Genomic DNA, 22,764 nt, shown 5'->3' with positions numbered 1-22,764 from the left:
ATAAGCCAACCTTTCTACCGATACCAGCCGCAGATTCTAATTCTTCGGGTATGCCGCTTGCCCTTTGAAGAGAGGTACAGAGAGCCATATTGACCAACCAGGCAGCGGAAAAAAGCAAACCATCGGTTGCAGCTGAAGCTCAACTCCAAACCACGAAACTCCAAACTTCAGGAGTGGTTCAAGAGCGTTGGTCTGGTAACGTTCAAACCAAAGTAACGGCAAAAATTGGTTCAAAGGTCGTGAAATATAACTTCGAACCAATAGTTTGCACTTTGGTTGGTTTGGTTTGTTATAGGCGTGCTGTATCCTATGCAATCAACAGCACCGGTTACGCTGCAAGAACGCGCAGTCCTGGGACGGAGGCATGATACCGTCAGACCACGCGCTAATGACGCTGGACTTTGTGCTCAGCGCCATCACAAGGCTTCGCAACTCGAGGATGGTGTCTCGGCTAACAGAACGGACAATGCACTTGCCAAACCACCGCCTCGTGCACGATGAACCTCAGCAAGCACACTACGTCCGACTCCTCGTTCAATACCTACCACCAACGGACTCGCCAGCAACCGGCAGTGCGGTGTTGAGACTACGAAGCTCATAGGCAACCTCGCAGCATGAACATACGACCTGCCCAGCGCCCCAGCCAAGTTAAGAGGGCTGGCGAACACCAAACGTCAACCTCACCTCGCTTCGACTACCTCAGACCTGTCAGCCGCCGGGTCTCGCTGCTGTGCTATCATAGCGCTGGGCTGATGTTTACCAGGGTGGAGCTGGATGGATGCTCGATCTTGTGGACCGGAGCTAGTGTACCGGCACCGGTGGGGTCACCACGGTCACCACCTTCACACAGATGCTGGTGCATAGCGGCGAGTTGAGCGGCCAGGTGATGGCAGTGTAGACATAGTGCGCAGTACTGCACCACCTACACTACGGAAGGGGGAGGGGGCTGCATGGATGTTTTGCAAAGATCCGGAAGAGCCGTCAGGCATGTGGTTTACGTCCTTGACCGTCCTTGACCCCAAGAACGACACCTGTTCAAGGCTTGACGTCATCCGGCTGGAGTCAAGACTTTGTGTCTCCGCGCGGAGCGGTTGTTACGTTAACCCTCCGCTTTCTCCGCTTTCTCCGGTTTCTTATTCGCTTTTCCACTACATGTACGAAGCTCGGTTTGCTGGTTCGTTTCGTATAGTGCATCGAGTCTCAGTCGTGCTGCGTGATGTGTGCCGTGTAGATGCTGGGCGCCACGTGGGTGGGAGACATCTGACCGCTGCCTCGGCTCGGCTCGGCTCGGCTCGGCTCAGCTTGGTTCCTCGATTTCGAGTTTGTATCCTATCACTTTATACTATCGTTTGTATGTACTTTGTTGAAGTTCGCTGGACCAATCAGGAGGTCTCATCCAACGCGTTGATTAACGACGGACGCAACGAGCACAACACTCACCGACCTCGTGCCTACAAACACCAGCATCTACTTCGTACCTGCCGGTCTCGTTCACCCAGATGCACGCTCGAACGACAGCACTGCGAGCAAGCTAGTCTCAGACAAAACACCGATTGCATTCGACCTTCTTACTGCTTACGCTATAGACTACACACAAGACAAGTACGGAAACGCCAACGACAGGAGGCTCTCGTGGAGGGGCGATTCGAAGCTGCCCTGATACACCAAGCTCTTCGCTGCACTGCTTACCCAGAGCTGCCTCGCCTCGCCTCACCTCCCGTCACCTCGCCTCACCTCACCTCACCTCACCCCTCCACAGACGCCGAGGACAATGTACTCGCTCATTCCACCGAGCGAAGCTGGCGGTACGTCTTCTGAGACGACGTGCCAGCCGTGGCCCTAGCAGACGCACTCGCAGTGGCGCTCGCACTGGCGCTCGCCGACGCACCACCAGTCGCTGCGCCATTACCGTTCGACACGGACGCGATGTTCGACGTTCCGTCTCCGTTCGTGACGGTGACGGTCTTGCTCGAATACGGACTATTGTTGCCGGCGTTCGCGTTGGCATTCGCAGTGGACGCGCCGTTGGCGCCGGAGGTCGAAGTCGTTGCCGTTGTAGGGGCGCTGTTCACGACAGTAGCGGGCGCCCCGTTGTTCGGGTAGACGGGGGCAGCGTTGTAGCTGTTCACAGCGGGCGGAGGAGCATTGTAGCTGTTGACAGGCGCGCCGTACGGATAGCCGAGGCCCGGCACACCCACTCCGACGTTCGCACCGAGGCCCAGCACGTTGGCGCCGACGTTCACGCCGCCGTTGCCCAGACCGACGCCGACACTCGCGAGACCAGGCACTCCGACACTGACGCCGGGACCCACGCCGTAGCCGTAGCCGGGCGCGCCCACACCAACGCCGGGGACACCGAGCAAGCCGAAGGTCTCGGCAACCTCTTTCTCCGCGCGCACACCGCTCGACACGGCCGCGGCGGCGACGCACAGGACCAAGATCTTGCTGCTGTTACTGAGACTGAACATGGTTGGAACGCTCGGTAGGGTGTGGTAGTAGAGGTAGAGCGTTGGCTCTGGCGGAGATCGGGCGGCTTGCTTCGATGGGTGGGTGCTCAAGTGAGTAGATTTGAGAATGAGTGAGTGCGTTAGGCGGGAGCGAGGCTGGACGGCTGCCTGGCGAACACCAAACGTCAACCTCACCTCGCTTCGACTACCTCAGACCTGTCAGCCGCCGGGTCTCGCTGCTGTGCTATCATAGCGCTGGGCTGATGTTTACCAGGGTGGAGCTGGATGGATGCTCGATCTTGTGGACCGGAGCCAGTGTACCGGCACCGGTGGGGTCACCACGGTCACCACCTTCACACAGATGCTGGTGCATAGCGGCGAGTTGAGCGGCCAGGTGATGGCAGTGTAGACATAGTGCGCAGTACTGCACCACCTACACTACGGAAGGGGGAGGGGGCTGCATGGATGTTTTGCAAAGATCCGGAAGAGCCGTCAGGCATGTGGTTTACGTCCTTGACCGTCCTTGACCCCAAGAACGACACCTACTCAAGGCTCGACGTCATCCGGCTGGAGTCAAGACTTTGTGTCTCCGCGCGGAGCAGTTGTTACGTTAACCCTCCGCTTTCTCTACGCTTTCTCCGGTTTCTTATTCGCTTTTCCACTACATGTACGAAGCTCGGTTTGCTGGTTCGTTTCGTATAGTGCATCGAGTCTCAGTCGTGCTGCGTGATGTGTGCCGTGTAGATGCTGGGCGCCACGTGGGTGGGAGACATCTGACCGCTGCCTCGGCTCGGCTCGGCTCGGCTCGGCTCAGCTTGGTTCCTCGATTTCGAGTTTGTATCCTATCACTTTATACTATCGTTTGTATGCACTTTGTTGAAGTTCGCTGGACCAATCAGGAGGTCTCATCCAACGAGTTGATTAGATTAACGACAGACGCAACGAGCACGACACTCACCGACCTCGTGCCTACAAATACCAGCATCTACTTCGTACCTGCCGGTCTCGTTCACCCAGATGCACGCTCGAACGACAGCACTGCGAGGAAGCTAGTCTCAGACAAAACACCGATTGCATTCGACCTTCTTACTGCTTACGCTATAGACTACACACAAGACAAGTACGGAAACGCCAACGACAGGAGGCTCTCGTGGAGGGGCGATTCGAAGCTGCCCTGATACACCAAGCTCTTCGCTGCACTGCTTACCCAGAGCTGCCTCGCCTCGCCTCACCTCCCGTCACCTCGCCTCACCTCACCCCTCCACAGACGCCGAGGACAATGTACTCGCTCATTCCACCGAGCGAAGCTGGCGGTACGTCTTCTGAGACGACGTGCCAGCCGTGGCCCTAGCAGACGCACTCGCAGTGGCGCTCGCACTGGCGCTCGCCGACGCACCACCAGTCGCTGCGCCATTACCGTTCGACACGGACGCGGTGTTCGACGTTCCGTCTCCGTTCGTGACGGTGACGGTCTTGCTCGAGTACGGACTATTGTTGCCGGCGTTCGCGTTGGCATTCGCAGTGGACGCGCCGTTGGCGCCGGAGGTCGTAGTCGTTGCCGTTGTAGGGGCGCTGTTCACGACAGTAGCGGGCGCCCCGTTGTTCGGGTAGACGGGGGCAGCGTTGTAGCTGTTCACAGCGGGCGGAGGAGCATTGTAGCTGTTGACAGGCGCGCCGTACGGATAGCCGAGGCCCGGCACACCCACTCCGACGTTCGCACCGAGGCCCAGCACGTTGGCGCCGACGTTCACGCCGCCGTTGCCCAGACCGACGCCGACACTCGCGAGACCAGGCACTCCGACACTGACGCCGGGACCCACGCCGTAGCCGTAGCCGGGCGCGCCCACACCAACGCCGGGGACACCGAGCAAGCCGAAGGTCTCGGCAACCTCTTTCTCCGCGCGCACACCGCTCGACACGGCCGCGGCGGCGACGCACAGGACCAAGATCTTGCTGCTGTTACTGAGACTGAACATGGTTGGAACGCTCGGTAGGGTGTGGTAGTAGAGGTAGAGCGTTGGCTCTGGCGGAGATCGGGCGGCTTGCTTCGATGGGTGGGTGCTCAAGTGAGTAGATTTGAGAATGAGTGAGTGCGTTAGGCGGGAGCGAGGCTGGACGGCTGCCTGGCGAACACCAAACGTCGACTTCATCTCGCTTCGACTACCTCTGACCTGTCAGCCGCCGGGTCTCGCTGCTGTGCTATCATAGCGCTGGGCTGATGTTTACCAGGGTGGAGCTGGATGGATGCTCGATCTTGTGGACCGGAGCCAGTGTACCGGCACCGGTGGGGTCACCACGGTCACCACCTTCACACAGATGCTGGTGCATAGCGGCGAGTTGAGCGGCCAGGTGATGGCAGTGTAGACATAGTGCGCAGTACTGCACCACCTACACTACGGAAGGGGGAGGGGGCTGCATGGATGTTTTGCAAAGATCCGGAAGAGCCGTCAGGCATGTGGTTTACGTCCTTGACCGTCATTGACCCCAAGAACGACACCTACTCAAGGCTTGACGTCATCCGGCTGGAGTCACGACTTTGTGTCTCCGCGCGGAGCGGTTGTTACGTTAACCCTCCGCTTTCTCCGCTTTCTTATTCGCTTTTCCACTACATGTACGAAGCTCGGTTTGCTGGTTCGTTTCGTATAGTGCATCGAGTCTCAGTCGTGCTGTGTGATGTGTGCCGTGGAGATGCTGGGCGCCACGTGGGTGGGAGACATCTGACCGCTGCCTCGGCTCGGCTCGGCTCGGCTCGGCTCAGCTTGGTTCCTCGATTTCGAGTTTGTATCCTATCACTTTATACTATCGTTTGTATGCACTTTGTTGAAGTTCGCTGGACCAATCAGGAGGTCTCATCCAACGAGTTGATTAGATTAACGACAGACGCAACGAGCACGACACTCACCGACCTTGTAAAGCTTGACACGTAGAAGGCCGCGAGTGAAGATGTACCGCGATGTGGAAACGTGTAGGTAGTTGGACGTAAATTGCAAAGTGATATTAGTTGGTTAAGGACTTGTGGCCGGCCGTCTGGGCCAGTGCCCAAGGCGGTGCTAAAATGAATGAATCTGATTGGTCAATCCACTTCAAGTTGAAGTGGGTTGACGTGCGCTATACAAGAGTAAATGTACACGACAGAGATCATGCACCCTAGTGCATGTTCCTTACTTACCCACTTGTCTTTGCGTAGTGGATGTTGTAGTTTAGATGTGCGGGCCTTGACGTGCTCGTCACGTCTCGGTCCTTACATCCTCCCGGGTTTGACTTCACGTTGACGGCGCTTGAAGTCGTCGACGAGAACTTTCCAGTGAGAGACGTGCTTGATGTCTTTCTCGAGTTCCCACGAAGATTCGTGATCTGGGAGACCATGCCACTTGACAAGCCACTCAATCTTGCGATTGAACTGACGCTTGCGTAGAAGTTTCTCGACAATGTGGAGGTCTTCTCCAGTGTCTTCATTCGTGATGATGCGAGATGCTTTCGGAAGAACACGAGTCTCAAACTTGTCCGGGTTGGAGACGTAATGGCTGAGAACGTCTACGTTGAAAGTAGGGTTCAGTGACTTCATACTGCGTGGCAAAATCAGACGAGCAGCGTTGTCGTTGATCATGCGCTTGATAACGAACGGACCAACTTTACGAGCGGCTAACTTTGCACGTTTGACGTCAATGTCTTTCGCAGCATGCTTGAGTGGAATACGGCGTGTATCCAGCATAACCAAATCTCCTTCCTTGAATTGCACATTGCTACGGTGTTGATCGTAGTACTTCTTTTGCGATGCTTGAGCCTTGAGTAAGTGCTCCTTGGCTTTGCCAATAATCTTGTCACGTTCGTCCTTGAAGCGATTTGCATACTCAGACAGTCCTTGTTGTACTTGAACTGTGGTAGACAGCGTAGGAAAAGTTCCGAAGGGATTGCGTTCCTGACGCCCTGTGTCTACTTCAAATGGCGAAAGTCCTGTAGAGGCACTGACTAGCGTGGCATGAGCATACTCAATCGTTCCCAACTTGGCAGCCCAGTCATCACCATGATACGAGACCATGCAACGAAGTGCGTCTTCTAGTACCAGGTTTTGATGTTCGGTTTGGCCGTCAGCTTGAGCGCGATATGACGTTGTCATATTCAATTGTACACCCATGACCTGCGCGAGTGATTTCCAAAAACGCGATGTGCATTTGGAATCACGATCACTGATGATCACTGCAGGCACTCCATGATGCCGAACGACATTGTCGAAGAAATAATGAGCGATTTCTTCGGCATCATCAGTAGTGTGAACGGGACAGTAGATCGGACGCTTGGACAACTTGTCCACGACGGTCATGATAGCATCATAGCCATCTGATTCTGGCAATCCAGTAACGAAATCCATGGAGACGACTTCCCAACATTCCTTTGGAATCGGAATTGGAATCAACTTGCCATTCTTCTTGGCATTGCTGTGCTTCCAACGTGTGCATGTTTCACAACTTTGCACGTAATCAGAAACGTCTTCATGAAGCGACGCCCAGTAGTACCATTGCTTGATACGGAGGTACGTACGACGAATTCCTGGGTGCGCGGCAATACTGGAATCATGAAATTGCTCAATAATCTTCGTTCTTAGACGATTGCGCTGCGATCTCGGGACACAAAGTCTCATCATTTTGGACTCCTTATCGTCCGTGAATTGCACATAAAGCAATTGATCCTTGAGTACGTATGGATCATGCGGAGTACGATACTTGTCACGAAATCCAGGATCAGTGCGGTAGGCTTTGATGAACTCTTCTTTGAGATTCGAAGTCCATCCTAGCGAACTTGCGTGTTGCATTTGCACGACCGATGTGGCAATCTCTGCATCTTGAACAGGAGTGTAGAGGTGACCATCGGAAAGATCATGTAAGGCGATGTGACCAGCAGGAACATCCGTCATCTCCTCCCCCGAAAATTCAACAGGCGAGAGAGCTGCAGATATCATGGTCGTATTCGCCTTCTGGGAGTCCCCATCATGTTGCTGTGCACGGTAGCGTGATCCAAAACTGTCACACTGCGGTGTACACGTATGAAAGCTGATTGTATTGATAGCGGGACGCGCAACACTCTGTGAGGCTGGAACAGTCGCAATTTGACTATCTGGAGTCGATAGCGAAGCATTGACTGTGCGTAGATCGCTAATTACGCGAAAACTCGATGTCGATTTATCACTTTCAGACTCACAATGCTGAAAACTGATTGAGCAGACAATTGGCGGATCCAATTGTGGTGATATCAACGCATTCGGAGTTGAATCCATCGGAGGACGGGACAGTGCATCAGCTACGACATTCATTGATCCTTTCAGGTGATGCAGGGTGAAGTCGAACTGAGCAAAGAAGGTCAAGAAGCGTGCAAGCTTCGAGGAAACCTTCGGGTGGTGTAACAACCACTGACATGCACTGTTGTCCGTGTAGATGTCGAAATGACGACCATAGAGATAATGACGCCATTTTTCCAGCGACAGCTTAATTGCATAGAGTTCCTTCTCATGGGTAGGCCAATTTTGTTCATGCACACCCAACTTCTTGGAGAGGAAAGCTAACGGATGATCATGTCCGTTGTGCTTTTGCGAAAGTACTCCACCAACACAATATCCTGAAGCATCGGTTGTCACGATGAACGGAAGAGAGAAATCCGGTAAAGTCAGGACTGGGGCGGATTGCAATGCTGATTTCAGCTTGCTGAAGGCGATATCATGCTCTTCATTCCAATTCCAAGTATGGTCCTTCTTGACTAGAGGTCCAAACGGTAAGGCGATTGTCGCGTAGTTGTAAATGAAGCGACGGTAGTAGCCTGCGAGACCCAAAAAGCTTTGCAATTGCTTTTGGTTCATTGGAATTGGCCAATTGGCGATCACTTCAGTTTTCTTGGAATCCACCGCAATGCCTTGACTTGACACAGTGTGACCCAGAAACTGAACTTGATTCTGCCCAAAATGACATTTCGAACGATGACAGTACAGCTTCTCTCTGCGTAACACTTCGAAGAGCGTGCGGAGATGCTGCAGATGCTCCTTCATGTTCTTGGAAAATACACAAATGTCATCCAGATACACCACGATAAACGGATATTTGCCTAGTAGGACACGCATAAGACGTGACCAGACACCTGGCATTCCAGCAAGACCCACTGGCGCAACACACCATTGGTAGGTCTCAGAATGAGTGCGGAACGCTGTGTACTGACGACTTTTCAAGGCAACCCTCATCTGATGGTAACCTTGTGCGAGATCCAAGACTGAGAAGATGATACATCCATACATCTTGTCAAATGTTTCGTCAATTCTCGGGAGTGGAATTCTGGCGATGATCGTTTGCGAGTTGAGCCAACGATAATCAATCACCCAACGAATCGGTAACGTGGCGTTTCCCGACCGTAACCACTCAGCTCGAGAAAGTTGTTTCCCTGATTTCGGGTCTTTCTTCGGGATACCAAAGATGTTGGAGACCCAAGGCGAATCGGATAGTTCGATCCAACCTTTCTTCAACTTTTCTTCGACAAACAGATCAAGGGCATCTTGTTCTGTCTTCGAGAGCCGAAAAGGTGCGCGTGTGCTTGGCATAGCATCTGACTTCATGTCGAGCTCGAATTCCACGCGTCGATGAGGAGGTAACCCATCGGGTAAAACGTCTGGAAACACGTCAGCAAACTCATCAAGGAGAGGCACAAATTCTTGTGGTTCTTCCGTGACGGGTTGAGCTGGAGTAACTTTGACGCGGTAAATCTCATCATAGTCATGGTGCTTGGCTTTAGCTTTGAACTCAGCACCAGATACTTCTACCTTGCGCAACACTGGTTTCATTCCTTGCGGTTTGAACTGCAGGTGATGAGTACGCCAATCAATAATTGGTTGGTACTTGGTAAACCAAGGTTTTCCGAGAATGACATCGTGTTCAGGGCTCATAGACCATTCCAGGACCTCTAAGTCTCTGAATCGATAGCCATCCATCTCAATAGTGACCTTGCCCTTGTGAACGGCACGTTTCTTCGTTGTGTTTCCGTCAAACAAGGTGACTTGAGAGATCATCGTGTCAGGAATAGTATCCACCAATACAGGACGAATGACATTGCATGTGGCTCCCGTGTCTAGCATAATGGTGACACGTTTGCCTTCACACAGACCTGGCTTCCGAATCAACTCATTCGGAGCTGGTAGTGACTGGATGGTAGCAGCGTTGAGATCATTTATCTCAACAACTTCAACAGACTCTGGCTTTTCTGCTGCCAAAGTGTGAACAGCGAACTGACCACGCTTAGTGTCAGACTGATAGCTGTTATTCGTTCCGTGCTTCTGTCGATTTTGAAGCTTGAAGCACTGTTCAATCGTGTGACCAGGCTTCTTACAATACCGACACTTCTTTGAGTTGCCACTGTTACGGTTGTTGTTCTGAACAGGGCGACGATAATTGTCACGGCGTGGGTTATGCACATGACCAGTGTCGATTTCCATAGGCTCAGGTTCATTCTCAGCAGGACGCTGTGGAGCCGTGTTGGAACGAGCGAATGACGTGGAGTTGGAACGGCCAAAAGATCTTGGAGGTGTCCAACGACTCTTCTGAAACGGACCAGCACGAAAGTGCGATCTGTCATACTCGAGTGCAACTGAGAGAGCCTCAGATACCGTCGTGCAACGACGATACTGAACTTCTTCTTTCGTGGGACTAACAAGACCTCGAATGAAGTACGTGATCTTGTCAAGCTCACTCATGTCCTTGACTTGCATGATAGCAACGCGGAACTGAGAGATGTAGTCCTCCAAGCTAGAACAACGTTTTGCTTGAGACTGTACAATCGATCTCGAAGGCGCTCCTGAAGATCCGGAGGAACGAATTCCTTCGTGAGCTTCTGGATCAAATCTTGGACATCACTGACGGAATCCCTGCAAAGCATGTACCATGCAGCAGCATTTCCTCTGAAATTGGCAGTCATCATGGCAATGATGCGCTTACTCTGATTCTCATCTTGCCAATCAATGTTCTTCGCCTCAAAGTAATGAATAACTTGGTCGAAGTACAATTCAACTGAGTCACCCATGTTTCCATAGAAGCGAGGTAGGCTTATACCTTCAACTTTGACCTCTTTGCGTTGCGAAGTCAAAACGTCGATTAGTGCTTGTTGTTTCAGCACCATTTCGACCACAGACTGTGTCAGACGGTCAGCAGACCATCCACCAGGATTTAACGAAGTCATGATAGTGTAACTTGAGCTAAAAGCTGATTAAAGTTACGCTACGAATGTACAGCTGCTAGCTACTAGAACTAGAGCTACAACGACACTGTCAACAGCTACTCGAAACGGGCGCGCTTGATGCTGATAACGCGATCAACGAAAGCACGAACTTCGGTGTCGATACGGTTGGCACAGGTGTTCAAGATGTCGACGGTTTCGAAGAGAAACAGTCCAAACCCAGGCTTGATAACACGGTCGAGGTGAGTTTCGAAAAACGGAAAGAAAACTTCACGGAGATGCTCCGTCAAGCAAGTAACTTCGTACTGCAAATGGGTAGCAGCACGAACTGTGAAAGCGCGTTGAACGGCTTGTTCAATGGTGAGAATGCGACGATTTTGCTGATCTTCGTCCCACTCACGAGCATTACGCTTAGGCATATACTGGAAAAATACCCGAAGCTTACGCCAAAGCTTACCCGAAAATTACGCGAAAATTCAGGAAACGACTGAAAATTACGCGGATTCTCAAATTCGGAATTATACGGATGCTGGGGTTTAGGTAACTACTGATTGGCTGAGCCAAAGTGCAATTACACTAAAACAATGCGAAAAAAGTTTAAAACAACACTTAAACAACGCTATTTAGCGCTAATTCAAGCGTTGGCGCTTTGCCTTGTAATTGGATTTCTTCTGATCGAAACCCTGAACAAGTAGCTCTTCCTGTTGAGCCTCTTCAAGTGCTCTTTTACGCGAGCTCTCCTTAAGTTCACGGTCGAATACAGTAGTGAGTGTGTTATGAATACGCACTACTTGTAAACTTAGGATACGGCAAGCTTCTCGATAAAGTATACGCTCGGACTTAGAGTGAAAACTCTCCTCCTGGTCCTGTAAGTGGTGAGTTAAGCTTGCAAGGCGATTAACTGAGTTTAATCCCTTAATACGAAGTCGATCTACTGCTTGTAGATTAGGATCTGGGTTTGAGTTGAGGTTTTTACTTTTTTTTTGGTTTTTCACCTTGGTCATACAAGGCCAAAGGTTTCCGCAATATGCTAGGCTTACGTGCGGGAAGGTGACTAGTGAAGCGAAAAGCGTTAAACTAGTACAAATCCTTCGGATAACTAATCGTTAGCAATAAGCGTGAGGCTAGTTAGCGTAATCGACTAGCGAAAAGCGTTAATGTCGATTATGCAAGACTTTACGGCTAGCGAAAAGCGTTAATGCCGCTATGTCAGGGAACACGTAGAGTAGCAGTAAGTGCGAAAGCAGTAACCCTAACCCGGATACTGTAGCAGTAGTCAGCCGAAGTAGCGAGTCGAGTTGGTCGATTGAAGATCTTCTGACCACTTGCCCGGCGAAAATGACCGTAAGTGCTACCAGATGTAAGGCTTGACACGTAGAAGGCCGCGAGTGAAGATGTACCGCGATGTGGAAACGTGTAGGTAGTTGGACGTAAATTGCAAAGTGATATTAGTTGGTTAAGGCCTTGTGGCCGGCCGTCTGGGCCAGTGCCCAAGGCGGTGCTAAAATGAATGAATCTGATTGGTCAATCCACTTCAAGTTGAAGTGGGTTGACGTGCGCTATACAAGAGTAAATGTACACGACAGAGATCATGCACCCTAGTGCATGTTCCTTACTTACCCACTTGTCTTTGCGTAGTGGATGTTGTAGTTTATATGTGCGGGCCTTGACGTGCTCGTCACGTCTCGGTCCTTACAGACCTCGTGCCTACAAATACCAGCATCTACTTCGTACCTGCCGGTCTCGTTCACCCAGATGCACGCTCGAACGACAGCACTGCGAGGAAGCTAGTCTCAGACAAAACACCGATTGCATTCGACCTTCTTACTGCTTACGCTATAGACTACACACAAGACAAGTACGGAAACGCCAACGACAGGAGGCTCTCGTGGAGGGGCGATTCGAAGCTGCCCTGATACACCAAGCTCTTCGCTGCACTGCTTACCCAGAGCTGCCTCGCCTCGCCTCACCTCCCGTCACCTCGCCTCACCTCACCTCACCTCACCTCACCTCACCCCTCCACAGACGCCGAGGACAATGTACTCGCTCATTCCACCGAGCGAAGCTGGCGGTACGTCTTCTGAGACGACGTGCCAGCCGTGGCCCTAGCAGACGCACTCGCAGTGGCGCTCGCACTGGCGCTCGCCGACGCACCACCAGTCGCTGCGCCATTACCGTTCGACACGGACGCGATGTTCGACGTTCCGTCTCCGTTCGTGACGGTGACGGTCTTGCTCGAGTACGGACTATTGTTGCCGGCGTTCGCGTTGGCATTCGCAGTGGACGCGCCGTTGGCGCCGGAGGTCGAAGTCGTTGCCGTTGTAGGGGCGCTGTTCACGACAGTAGCGGGCGCCCCGTTGTTCGGGTAGACGGGGGCAGCGTTGTAGCTGTTCACAGCGGGCGGAGGAGCATTGTAGCTGTTGACAGGCGCGCCGTACGGATAGCCGAGGCCCGGCACACCCACTCCGACGTTCGCACCGAGGCCCAGCACGTTGGCGCCGACGTTCACGCCGCCGTTGCCCAGACCGACGCCGACACTCGCGAGACCAGGCACTCCGACACTGACGCCGGGACCCACGCCGTAGCCGTAGCCGGGCGCGCCCACAGCAACGCCGGGGACACCGAGCAAGCCGAAGGTCTCGGCGACCTCTTTCTCCGCGCGCACACCGCTCGACACGGCCGCGGCGGCGACGCACAGGACCAAGATCTTGCTGCTGTTACTGAGACTGAACATGGTTGGAACGCTCGGTAGGGTGTGGTAGTAGAGGTAGAGCGTTGGCTCTGGCGGAGATCGGGCGGCTTGCTTCGATGGGTGGGTGCTCAAGTGAGTAGATTTGAGAATGAGTGAGTGCGTTAGGCGGGAGCGAGGCTGGATGGCTGCCTGGCGAACACCAAACGTCGACTTCATCTCGCTTCGACTACCTCTGACCTGTCAGCCGCCGGGTCTCGCTGCTGTGCTATCATAGCGCTGGGCTGATGTTTACCAGAGTGGAGCTGGATGGATGCTCGATCTTGTGGACCGGAGCTAGTGTACCGGCACCGGTGGGGTCACCACGGTCACCACCTTCACACAGATGCTGGTGCATAGCGGCGAGTTGAGCGGCCAGGTGATGGCAGTGTAGACATAGTGCGCAGTACTGCACCACCTACACTACGGAAGGGGGAGGGGGCTGCATGGATGTTTTGCAAAGATCCGGAAGAGCCGTCAGGCATGTGGTGTACGTCCTTGACCGTCATTGACCCCAAGAACGACACCTGCTCAAGGCTTGACGTCATCCGGCTGGAGTCAAGACTTTGTGTCTCCGCGCGGAGCAGTTGTTACGTTAACCCTCCGCTTTCTCTACGCTTTCTCCGGTTTCTTATTCGCTTTTCCACTACATGTACGAAGCTCGGTTTGCTGGTTCGTTTCGTATAGTGCATCGAGTCTCAGTCGTGCTGTGTGATGTGTGCCGTGTAGATGCTGGGCGCCACGTGGGTGGGGGACATCTGACCGCTGCCTCGGCTCGGCTCGGCTCGGCTCGGCTCAGCTTGGTTCCTCGATTTCGAGTTTGTATCCTATCACTTTATACTATCGTTTGTATGCACTTTGTTGAAGTTCGCTGGACCAATCAGGAGGTCTCATCCAACGAGTTGATTAGATTAACGACAGACGCAACGAGCACGACACTCACCGACCTCGTGCCTACAAATACCAGCATCTACTTCGTACCTGCCGGTCTCGTTCACCCAGATGCACGCTCGAACGACAGCACTGCGAGGAAGCTAGTCTCAGACAAAACACCGATTGCATTCGACCTTCTTACTGCTTACGCTATAGACTACACACAAGACAAGTACGGAAACGCCAACGACAGGAGGCTCTCGTGGAGGGGCGATTCGAAGCTGCCCTGATACACCAAGCTCTTCGCTGCACTGCTTACCCAGAGCTGCCTCGCCTCGCCTCACCTCCCGTCACCTCGCCTCACCTCACCTCACCTCACCTCACCCCTCCACAGACGCCGAGGACAATGTACTCGCTCATTCCACCGAGCGAAGCTGGCGGTACGTCTTCTCAGACGATGTGCCAGCCGTGGCCCTAGCAGACGCACTCGCAGTGGCGCTCGCACTGGCGCTCGCCGACGCACCACCAGTCGCTGCGCCATTACCGTTCGACACGGACGCGATGTTCGACGTTCCGTCTCCGTTCGTGACGGTGACGGTCTTGCTCGAGTACGGACTATTGTTGCCGGCGTTCGCGTTGGCATTCGCAGTGGACGCGCCGTTGGCGCCGGAGGTCGAAGTCGTTGCCGTTGTAGGGGCGCTGTTCACGACAGTAGCGGGCGCCCCGTTGTTCGGGTAGACGGGGGCAGCGTTGTAGCTGTTCACAGCGGGCGGAGGAGCATTGTAGCTGTTGACAGGCGCGCCGTACGGATAGCCGAGGCCCGGCACACCCACTCCGACGTTCGCACCGAGGCCCAGCACGTTGGCGCCGACGTTCACGCCGCCGTTGCCCAGACCGACGCCGACACTCGCGAGACCAGGCACTCCGACACTGACGCCGGGACCCACGCCGTAGCCGTAGCCGGGCGCGCCCACAGCAACGCCGGGGACACCGAGCAAGCCGAAGGTCTCGGCGACCTCTTTCTCCGCGCGCACACCGCTCGACACGGCCGCGGCGGCGACGCACAGGACCAAGATCTTGCTGCTGTTACTGAGACTGAACATGGTTGGAACGCTCGGTAGGGTGTGGTAGTAGAGGTAGAGCGTTGGCTCTGGCGGAGATCGGGCGGCTTGCTTCGATGGGTGGGTGCTCAAGTGAGTAGATTTGAGAATGAGTGAGTGCGTTAGGCGGGAGCGAGGCTGGATGGCTGCCTGGCGAACACCAAACGTCAATCTCACCTCGCTTCGACTACCTCAGACCTGTCAGCCGCCGGGTCTCGCTGCTGTGCTATCATAGCGCTGGGCTGATGTTTACCAGAGTGGAGCTGGATGGATGCTCGATCTTGTGGACCGGAGCCAGTGTACCGGCACCGGTGGGGTCACCACGGTCACCACCTTCACACAGATGCTGGTGCATCTGATGATGTACGTGTTCGCGTAACCAATGCCGCACCTATTACAGTGCCCGCCAAATCATTAAGACCCCCGATTGGCGGGACACTTTTTGCAATATCTCGGCTTCTCGGCCGAGTTAGGAGCTGCTACTTTGCTGCGTTCTCTCTATTATGCGTACGGAGACGTCACTTGTGTTAACAACTTAGATTTCAATGTATCTGGCAGGGCTGGTATACAAAATCAAGGTTTTGGCACCAGCGTCAAATTATTAAGACCACGTCCTTTTTATGATGAAAAACACTTTTATGCACAGACCATACAAACTTCTATATTAAAAAGTTAGTACTTAGTCAGTCCACCTTTCTTCTTGATCACCGCTAGACAGCGGCGAGGCATGGACTCCACTAGCTTCAGCAGATAGTCTAGCTGAATGGCGTCCCATGCCGCCATGATTGCAGCCTCAAGATCAGCAACGTTGTGGTACTGACGACCATGTGCGTACACCTTAGCCGCCATCGCCGACCAGACGTTCTCAATGGGGTTGCAATCTGGCGAGCGAGCTGGCCACACCATGGTGTTGATCTGCATCTCTTGCAAGAAATGTTTCGTTTCATGCGAGGCATGAATCGAAGCATTATCTTGCTGAAATACAAAGTCAACACCATAGTTAGCGTGAGCGAAAGGTAGTAGATATTCAGATACCGTGTAAATATAGTCACAAGAACTCTGACGCCCACGCAAAACGGCCAACTCACTCTTACCCGCTGCGCTAAAAGCACCCCACACCATGACGCTCCCTCCGCCATTTTGGCTACGCAAATACGACTGTGCAAGCTGGCGCATGTCCCTCCAGTAATATTTGAATCCATCAGGCCCATCTAGATTAAACTTCTTTTCATCTGAAAAAATAGTATGGATCCAAGTGTCTACATAAAAAGTATTGTTAGAGAAAGTAATTACAGTAAAACAATAACGTGACAAGCTTGCCTGGCTTCAGTATGTACTCTTCCGCCGTACGGGACCGACCTGTCTTCCTAGCGATCTCGTGCAGAGAGGCCCCTCTGTCGTGGAGCCCGACGATAAACCAATGCTCTTGCTCGGAGAGGGCCTTGCCGTGGCCCATGTGAAAATGAAAGGCCCACAGCTCCAGCTAACCCTTCGTTTCCGCCAACCATCTTCTTATTTTGATCAACACTCCTTGAATATAGAAGTTTGTATGGTCTGTGCATAAAAGTGTTTTCATCATAAAAAGGACGTGGTCTTAATAATTTGACGCTGGTGCCAAAACCTTGATTTTGTATACCAGCCCTGCCAGATACATTGAAAACTAAGTTGTTAACACAAGTGGCGTCTCCGTACGCATCATAGAGAGAACATAGCAAAGTAGCAGCTCCTAACTCGGCCGAGAAGCCGAGATATTGCAAAAAGTGTCCCGCCAATCGGGGGTCTTAATGATGTGGCGGGCACTGTAATAGGTGCGGCATTGGTTACGCGAACACGTACATCATCATCAGCATCATCATCATCATCATCATTGTCTCCGTCCTGGAACCGAGTCCGGCGCACGGAATGAAACGTCGATGGTCAATAACGCGAAGGGTGGAAGCAGAGAGGCAAATCTCTTCGGAACGAATAGCTTCTTCCCAGCACCAAGACTCGCCCTAGCAGAAGCGCCAACAATTTGCGTTAGCAACAAATTCATCAGGCTTGTCACGAGCCGCTTGTGTACGGACCAGCATGACTTTCTAGGCCTTTCGATTCTCCTCTAAATCATAGACTTTGAACCAACGCTGCAGGGCGGCAAACACTCAGTACATTTGCTGAATTCCGAATCCATCTGATTGAGTACCCATGCACTATGCACGTTCGGAAACTGTTCGAGCTAATACAATGCAAGTGCTTGTTGCAAATCTATATCAGTACACTAACGTCTGCGCCACCTTGCATCCGTACGGGTACTTCGCACCGTATTTAACAGGCGATCCAGTTAAGAGGGGGAACTTTTTTGGGGGAAACTAAAAATAAATTAAATGCGGAAATTGTCCTATTTCAATGAAATTTTAGTCGGAACATAACTAGAATTTCTAATGACGAATGAATCAAGCCCGGCTTTCGTAGCTGCACTGGTTGTGCCATGACAAGGCATGCAAGCAACATCCCAATACTAGCGCTGTTTGAAGCTTTTCTAGGGATTTGGAGGTATGAGACATTTGATAGTGGAACAGACGGCTCGGCCACGTGCACGTCTCGATGCGTTGGAGGGGGGGGGGATTTCTCAGTGGCGCAGAATTCCAAATGGAGGGGGGACGAGAAGACTCTGGTGGCGGAATCTATCCGCTCATTACCTGAGCCACAGAGACCGAGTGCAAGGACCGAAGGCGGTGCTTACTGCGCGCTCTCCCTGCCGAACTGCGCGATGGACAAATTGTTCTCACCCTCCCACGAGCCCACCGCCGTCTTGCCGTCCTTGTGGAGACGAAGCTACACATTATGGAGAGATGGGGACACATTGTGGAGAGATGGGGCAATGCAGACCACTCTGCCTCCTCGTTTTCCGAATTTAGACATGCACCGCATTCACACCAAGGGCAATCAGGCGGAGGCGCTGTTTTCGAGCACTCATGCTAAGATGTGAGCTGCGTTCAAGTGAATAAAGACAGCATATTTATAGGTTTGAAATATCGATCTATCTGATGATGCTAGTTTCACGACCTGAAAATAAAGACCGCAATTACTTGTCTCGACGATTTCCCCCATTTTGGGCCCTTTTTTCCCTCTTCTTAACTGGATCGCCTGTTAAGATCTCCTACCGCAGAGAGATCTCCTAGGTTATACACTAGAAAACGTGCAAAACGCTATTGTCAGAATGATGATTTTTTGAATTAACTGCACCTGTTGCTGAAAGGGGCTGGAGCGAGTATCGTGGTAGGAGAGGTAGCGCAAGGTGTGGAAGTGTCTTTGGATACTATCACCGATGAGCTGTATGTATTACATGTACGTACGTGCGTTTGCGACACCGCAATCACTACTTGTGTCTGCCCTCGCCAACTTCTCCGGATACACCTGTTACTACGCAGTAGTGGTCGTTGTCAGTCCTCTCTTACTCTCCAATGGAGGCTCAATGTACGTACGTATTTGTACACGCACAGTTGGTATGGATATGTAAATCCCTGGTCTGGCCTAAGGTTATCGACTTCAGGAAATATGGTCGTGAGGCCTTTACGGTCTCTAAAATCAGTTTCAGCATCAAGCGATACCTCGAGGTGCACGTGGCTGCAGCGTACAATCACTCATCCCTTATCCATACTGCTAAGAAAGGATGATTGATGTACGGGTACATGTACAGACTGTACATCATCTGTCCGATCAATCGATCCTGTCTTTATCTTGCCGTAGTGCCGGATGATGCAGTACCGTTGCCAACTTCGCACGCAGTGCGAAGCGAGGCTCGATGCCATGAGTTCGGTGCAGTGTCAGTACAATCGAGTCAACGGCAGCTCCCAGGGTCTCGGCGATCTGGGAATGTGCACCGTAGTGAAATCTTGGGTTTGAAAAGGCAAAATGAAAAATGATATTGTAACTTAAAGTCCGTACTCTCTTGTGTCCTAAATTTCAAGGGCAATCGTTGTTGAATGCAATTGTTAGCTGACGGGTCGGCCCGTAAACTTCTCATTTGAAACCGTCCCGTAAATCGTCACGTAATACGTATCGTAAATTACCGTGTACCTACGACGATCTTCGCTTCATTCTTAGTTTTCCAACCTACCACCAAGCAACTCAATTTACAACAATGAAGTTCTTCTTTCAGGCCGTGGCGGCGGCGGTTATGCTACTGGCAAGCGGCACCGACGCGGAACTTTATCGACTGAGCGAGAAATTCGGCGAACCCCACGGCACCTCTTTTTCGGATGCGGGCTTTGCCATCGCTGGACAAACGGTGCGCTCCGTCACGATCCGCACGGGCGAACGTGTGAATGGCGTCGGAATCGACGTTACAAGACCGGACGGGGAGAGGACCAATCTGTTCCACGGCGGCAGCGGCGGCTACCCAAAGACTCTCGGTCTGAACTCTGGTGAACGCTTCCTGTGTTTGGAGGCCCACTCGGGTAAGTACCATGGTCGTACGCGCATCCGGTACATTAAGATCACCACTTCTAGTGGCAGATCGATTGATGGTGGTACCCCACAACCAAGATCGGGAAGGTTTGCGCACCGGATGGTTTCCAGCTGGGCGGCTTTGCTGGTTCGTCGGGCGATGAGCTCGACCAGGTGGGTGCTGTGTGGGTCATGAACTAGACTCGGACCAAGTTCCTGCTCCAATGCATCTGAGTAGTGGATTTCTCAAGATGAGGTTACTACCGATTACCGATGGCGCAAGGAGATCAATTCGCGTATATGTAGCGAACACCAGATCAGCTATCCCGATAATTGACAGTTTCCCGTTTGAAATCAGTTTTTTTTCATTTTAAGCGGTTAACGCTGGTGGTACACAGTTTGATATCAGTGAGATCGATACGAGCGCTGGAAGGGAAATTTGCCAGCGGATTACCGGTATTAGTAGTAGTATTGGAGAGGGACTGCTCACCCGGGCGTGCCCGCCCGGGGGTGGACACAGTTCGTTAGGAATGTGGTCCTGAGCTTTATTTTCCTGAGCTTTGGCTTTCTCTTCTATTTCACATCAAAATTCAATTCATGTGACCGTTTTGAGCAGTTGAAAATTGAACAGCAGAAAAAATGTTTTAAACAGCTGAAACAAACAGCAGAAGAATCGTTTTGGAAATTGATTTGAAAATTGTTTTGAACAGCTGATAAAACAGCTGAAAAAAATGAATGAAATGAACGAGGAAAAGATACAATAGGTCGGTTAACCAGTTAGTTTGCAATCAGCCAAATATCAAATCTTCACCAAATGCAGGTTGGACTTCGTATAAAATGGTATAGCACACGGGCGACCGTCTGTGAAGGAAGAATCAATTCGGGGGTAACTACTCCGTTTGCGACGCCGCAATCACTCTTTGTGTCATGCCTCTCCGGATACACCTGTTATTACGCAGTAGTGGTCGTTGTCAGTCCTCTCTTACTCTCCAATGGAGGCTCAATGTACGTACGTATTAGTACACGCACAGTTGGTATGGATATGTAAATCCCTGGTCTGGCCTAAGGTTATCGACTTCAGGAAATATGGTCGTGAGCCCTATCAGGTCCCTGAAATTAGCTTCAGCATCAAGCGATATCTCGAGGTGCACGTAGAAGATGTGTGTCCACGTGGCTGCAGCGTACAACCACGCAGACACACTCATCCCTTATCCATACTGTTCATATTCATAAGAAAGGATGATTGATGTACGGGTACATGTACAGATTGTACATCATCTGTCCGATCAATCGATCCTGTCTTTATCTTGCCGTAGTGCCGGATGATGCAGCACCGTTGCCAACTTCGCACGCAGTGCGAAGCGAGGCTCGATGCCATGAGTTCGGTGCAGTGTCAGTACAATCGAGTCAACGGCAGCTCCCAGGGTCTCGGCGATCTGGGAATGTGCACCGTAGTGAAATCTTGGGTTTGAAAAGGCAAAATGAAAAATGATATTGTAACTTAAAGTCCGTACTCTCTTGTGTCCTAAATTTCAAGGGCAATCGTTGTTGAATGCAATTGTTAGCTGACGGGTCGGCCCGTAAACTTCTCATTTGAAACCGTCCCGTAAATCGTCACGTAATACGTATCGTAAATTACCGTGTACCTACGACGATCTTCGCTTCATTCTTAGTTTTCCAACCTACCACCAAGCAACTCAATTTACAACAATGAAGTTCTTCTTTCAGGCCGTGGCGGCGGCGGTTATGCTACTGGCAAGCGGCACCGACGCGGAACTTTATCGACTGAGCGAGAAATTCGGCGAACCCCACGGCACCTCTTTTCGGATGCGGGCTTTGCCATCGCTGGACAAACGGTGCGCTCCGTCACGATCCGCACGGGCGAACGTGTGAATGGCGTCGGAATCGACGTTACAAGACCGGACGGGAGAGGACCAATCTGTTCCACGGCGGCAGCGGCGGCTACCCAAAGACTCTCGGTCTGAACTCTGGTGAACGCTTCCTGTGTTTGGAGGCCCACTCGGGTAAGTACCATGGTCGTACGCGCATCCGGTACATTAAGATCACCACTTCTAGTGGCAGATCGATTGATGGTGGTACCCCCACAACCAAGATCGGGAAGGTTTGCGCACCGGATGGTTTCCAGCTGGGCGGCTTTGCTGGTTCGTCGGGCGATGAGCTCGACCAGGTGGGTGCTGTGTGGGTCATGAACTAGACTCGGACCAAGTTCCTGCTCCAATGCATCTGAGTAGTGGATTTCTCAAGATGAGGTTACTACCGATTACCGATGGCGCAAGGAGATCAATTCGCGTATATGTAGCGAACACCAGATCAGCTATCCCGATAATTGACAGTTTCCCGTTTGAAATCAGTTTTTTTTATTTTAAGCGGTTAACGCTGGTGGTACACAGTTTGATATCAGTGAGATCGATACGAGCGCTGGAAGGGAAATTTGCCAGCGGATTACCGGTATTAGTAGTAGTATTGGAGAGGGACTGCTCACCCGGGCGTGCCCGCCCGGGGGTGGACACAGTTCGTTAGGAATGTGGTCCTGAGCTTTATTTTCCTGAGCTTTGGCTTTCTCTTCTATTTCACATCAAAATTCAATTCATGTGACCGTTTTGAGCAGTTGAAAATTGAACAGCAGAAAAATGTTTTAAACAGCTGAAACAAACAGCAGAAGAATCGTTTTGGAAATTGATTTGAAAATTGTTTTGAACAGCTGATAAAACAGCTGAAAAAAATGAATGAAATGAACGAGGAAAAGATACAATAGGTCGGTTAACCAGTTAGTTTGCAATCAGCCAAATATCAAATCTTCACCAAATGCAGGTTGGACTTCGTATAAAATGGTATAGCACACGGGCGACCGTCTGTGAAGGAAGAATCAATTCGGGGTAACTACTCCGTTTGCGACGCCGCAATCACTCTTTGTGTCATGCCTCTCCGGATACACCTGTTATTACGCAGTAGTGGTCGTTGTCAG

The 22,764-nt window shown here is 51.9% G+C and overlaps 4 protein-coding genes across 4 annotated transcripts; all 4 read right to left on the bottom strand.

Moving 5' to 3' along the window:
- Positions 1 to 1,781: 1,781 nt before the first annotated feature.
- IUM83_17164 (Carbohydrate-binding protein) lies at positions 1,782 to 2,468 on the bottom strand (the record flags this gene model as incomplete). The annotated part of the gene is made up of 1 exon (XM_067942096.1): positions 1,782 to 2,468. The coding sequence occupies one exon, from the start codon at positions 2,466 to 2,468 to the stop codon at positions 1,782 to 1,784; it is 687 nt and encodes a 228-aa protein (XP_067790902.1).
- Positions 2,469 to 3,736: 1,268 nt separating this feature from the next.
- Positions 3,737 to 4,423, bottom strand: IUM83_17163 (Carbohydrate-binding protein; the record flags this gene model as incomplete). The annotated part of the gene is made up of 1 exon (XM_067942095.1): positions 3,737 to 4,423. The coding sequence occupies one exon, from the start codon at positions 4,421 to 4,423 to the stop codon at positions 3,737 to 3,739; it is 687 nt and encodes a 228-aa protein (XP_067790925.1).
- A 1,265-nt stretch (positions 4,424 to 5,688) lies between these two features.
- Positions 5,689 to 6,564, bottom strand: IUM83_17162 (Retrotransposon nucleocapsid protein; the record flags this gene model as incomplete). The annotated part of the gene is made up of 1 exon (XM_067942094.1): positions 5,689 to 6,564. One exon carries the CDS (start codon positions 6,562 to 6,564, stop codon positions 5,689 to 5,691), a length of 876 nt encoding a protein of 291 aa, XP_067790904.1.
- Positions 6,565 to 9,922: 3,358 nt separating this feature from the next.
- Positions 9,923 to 13,383, bottom strand: IUM83_17161 (Carbohydrate-binding protein; the record flags this gene model as incomplete). The annotated part of the gene is made up of 4 exons (XM_067942093.1): positions 9,923 to 9,927; positions 10,029 to 10,045; positions 12,660 to 12,729; positions 12,804 to 13,383. 4 exons carry the CDS (start codon positions 13,381 to 13,383, stop codon positions 9,923 to 9,925), a joined length of 672 nt encoding a protein of 223 aa, XP_067790903.1.
- Positions 13,384 to 22,764: the final 9,381 nt, after the last annotated feature.

Source organism: Phytophthora cinnamomi (assembly GCF_018691715.1).
Source record: "Phytophthora cinnamomi strain GKB4 chromosome Unknown Contig43, whole genome shotgun sequence".
Classification (NCBI taxonomy): Eukaryota; Oomycota; class Peronosporomycetes; order Peronosporales; family Peronosporaceae; genus Phytophthora; species Phytophthora cinnamomi.
This window is presented reverse-complemented; position numbering and strand designations above follow the sequence as displayed.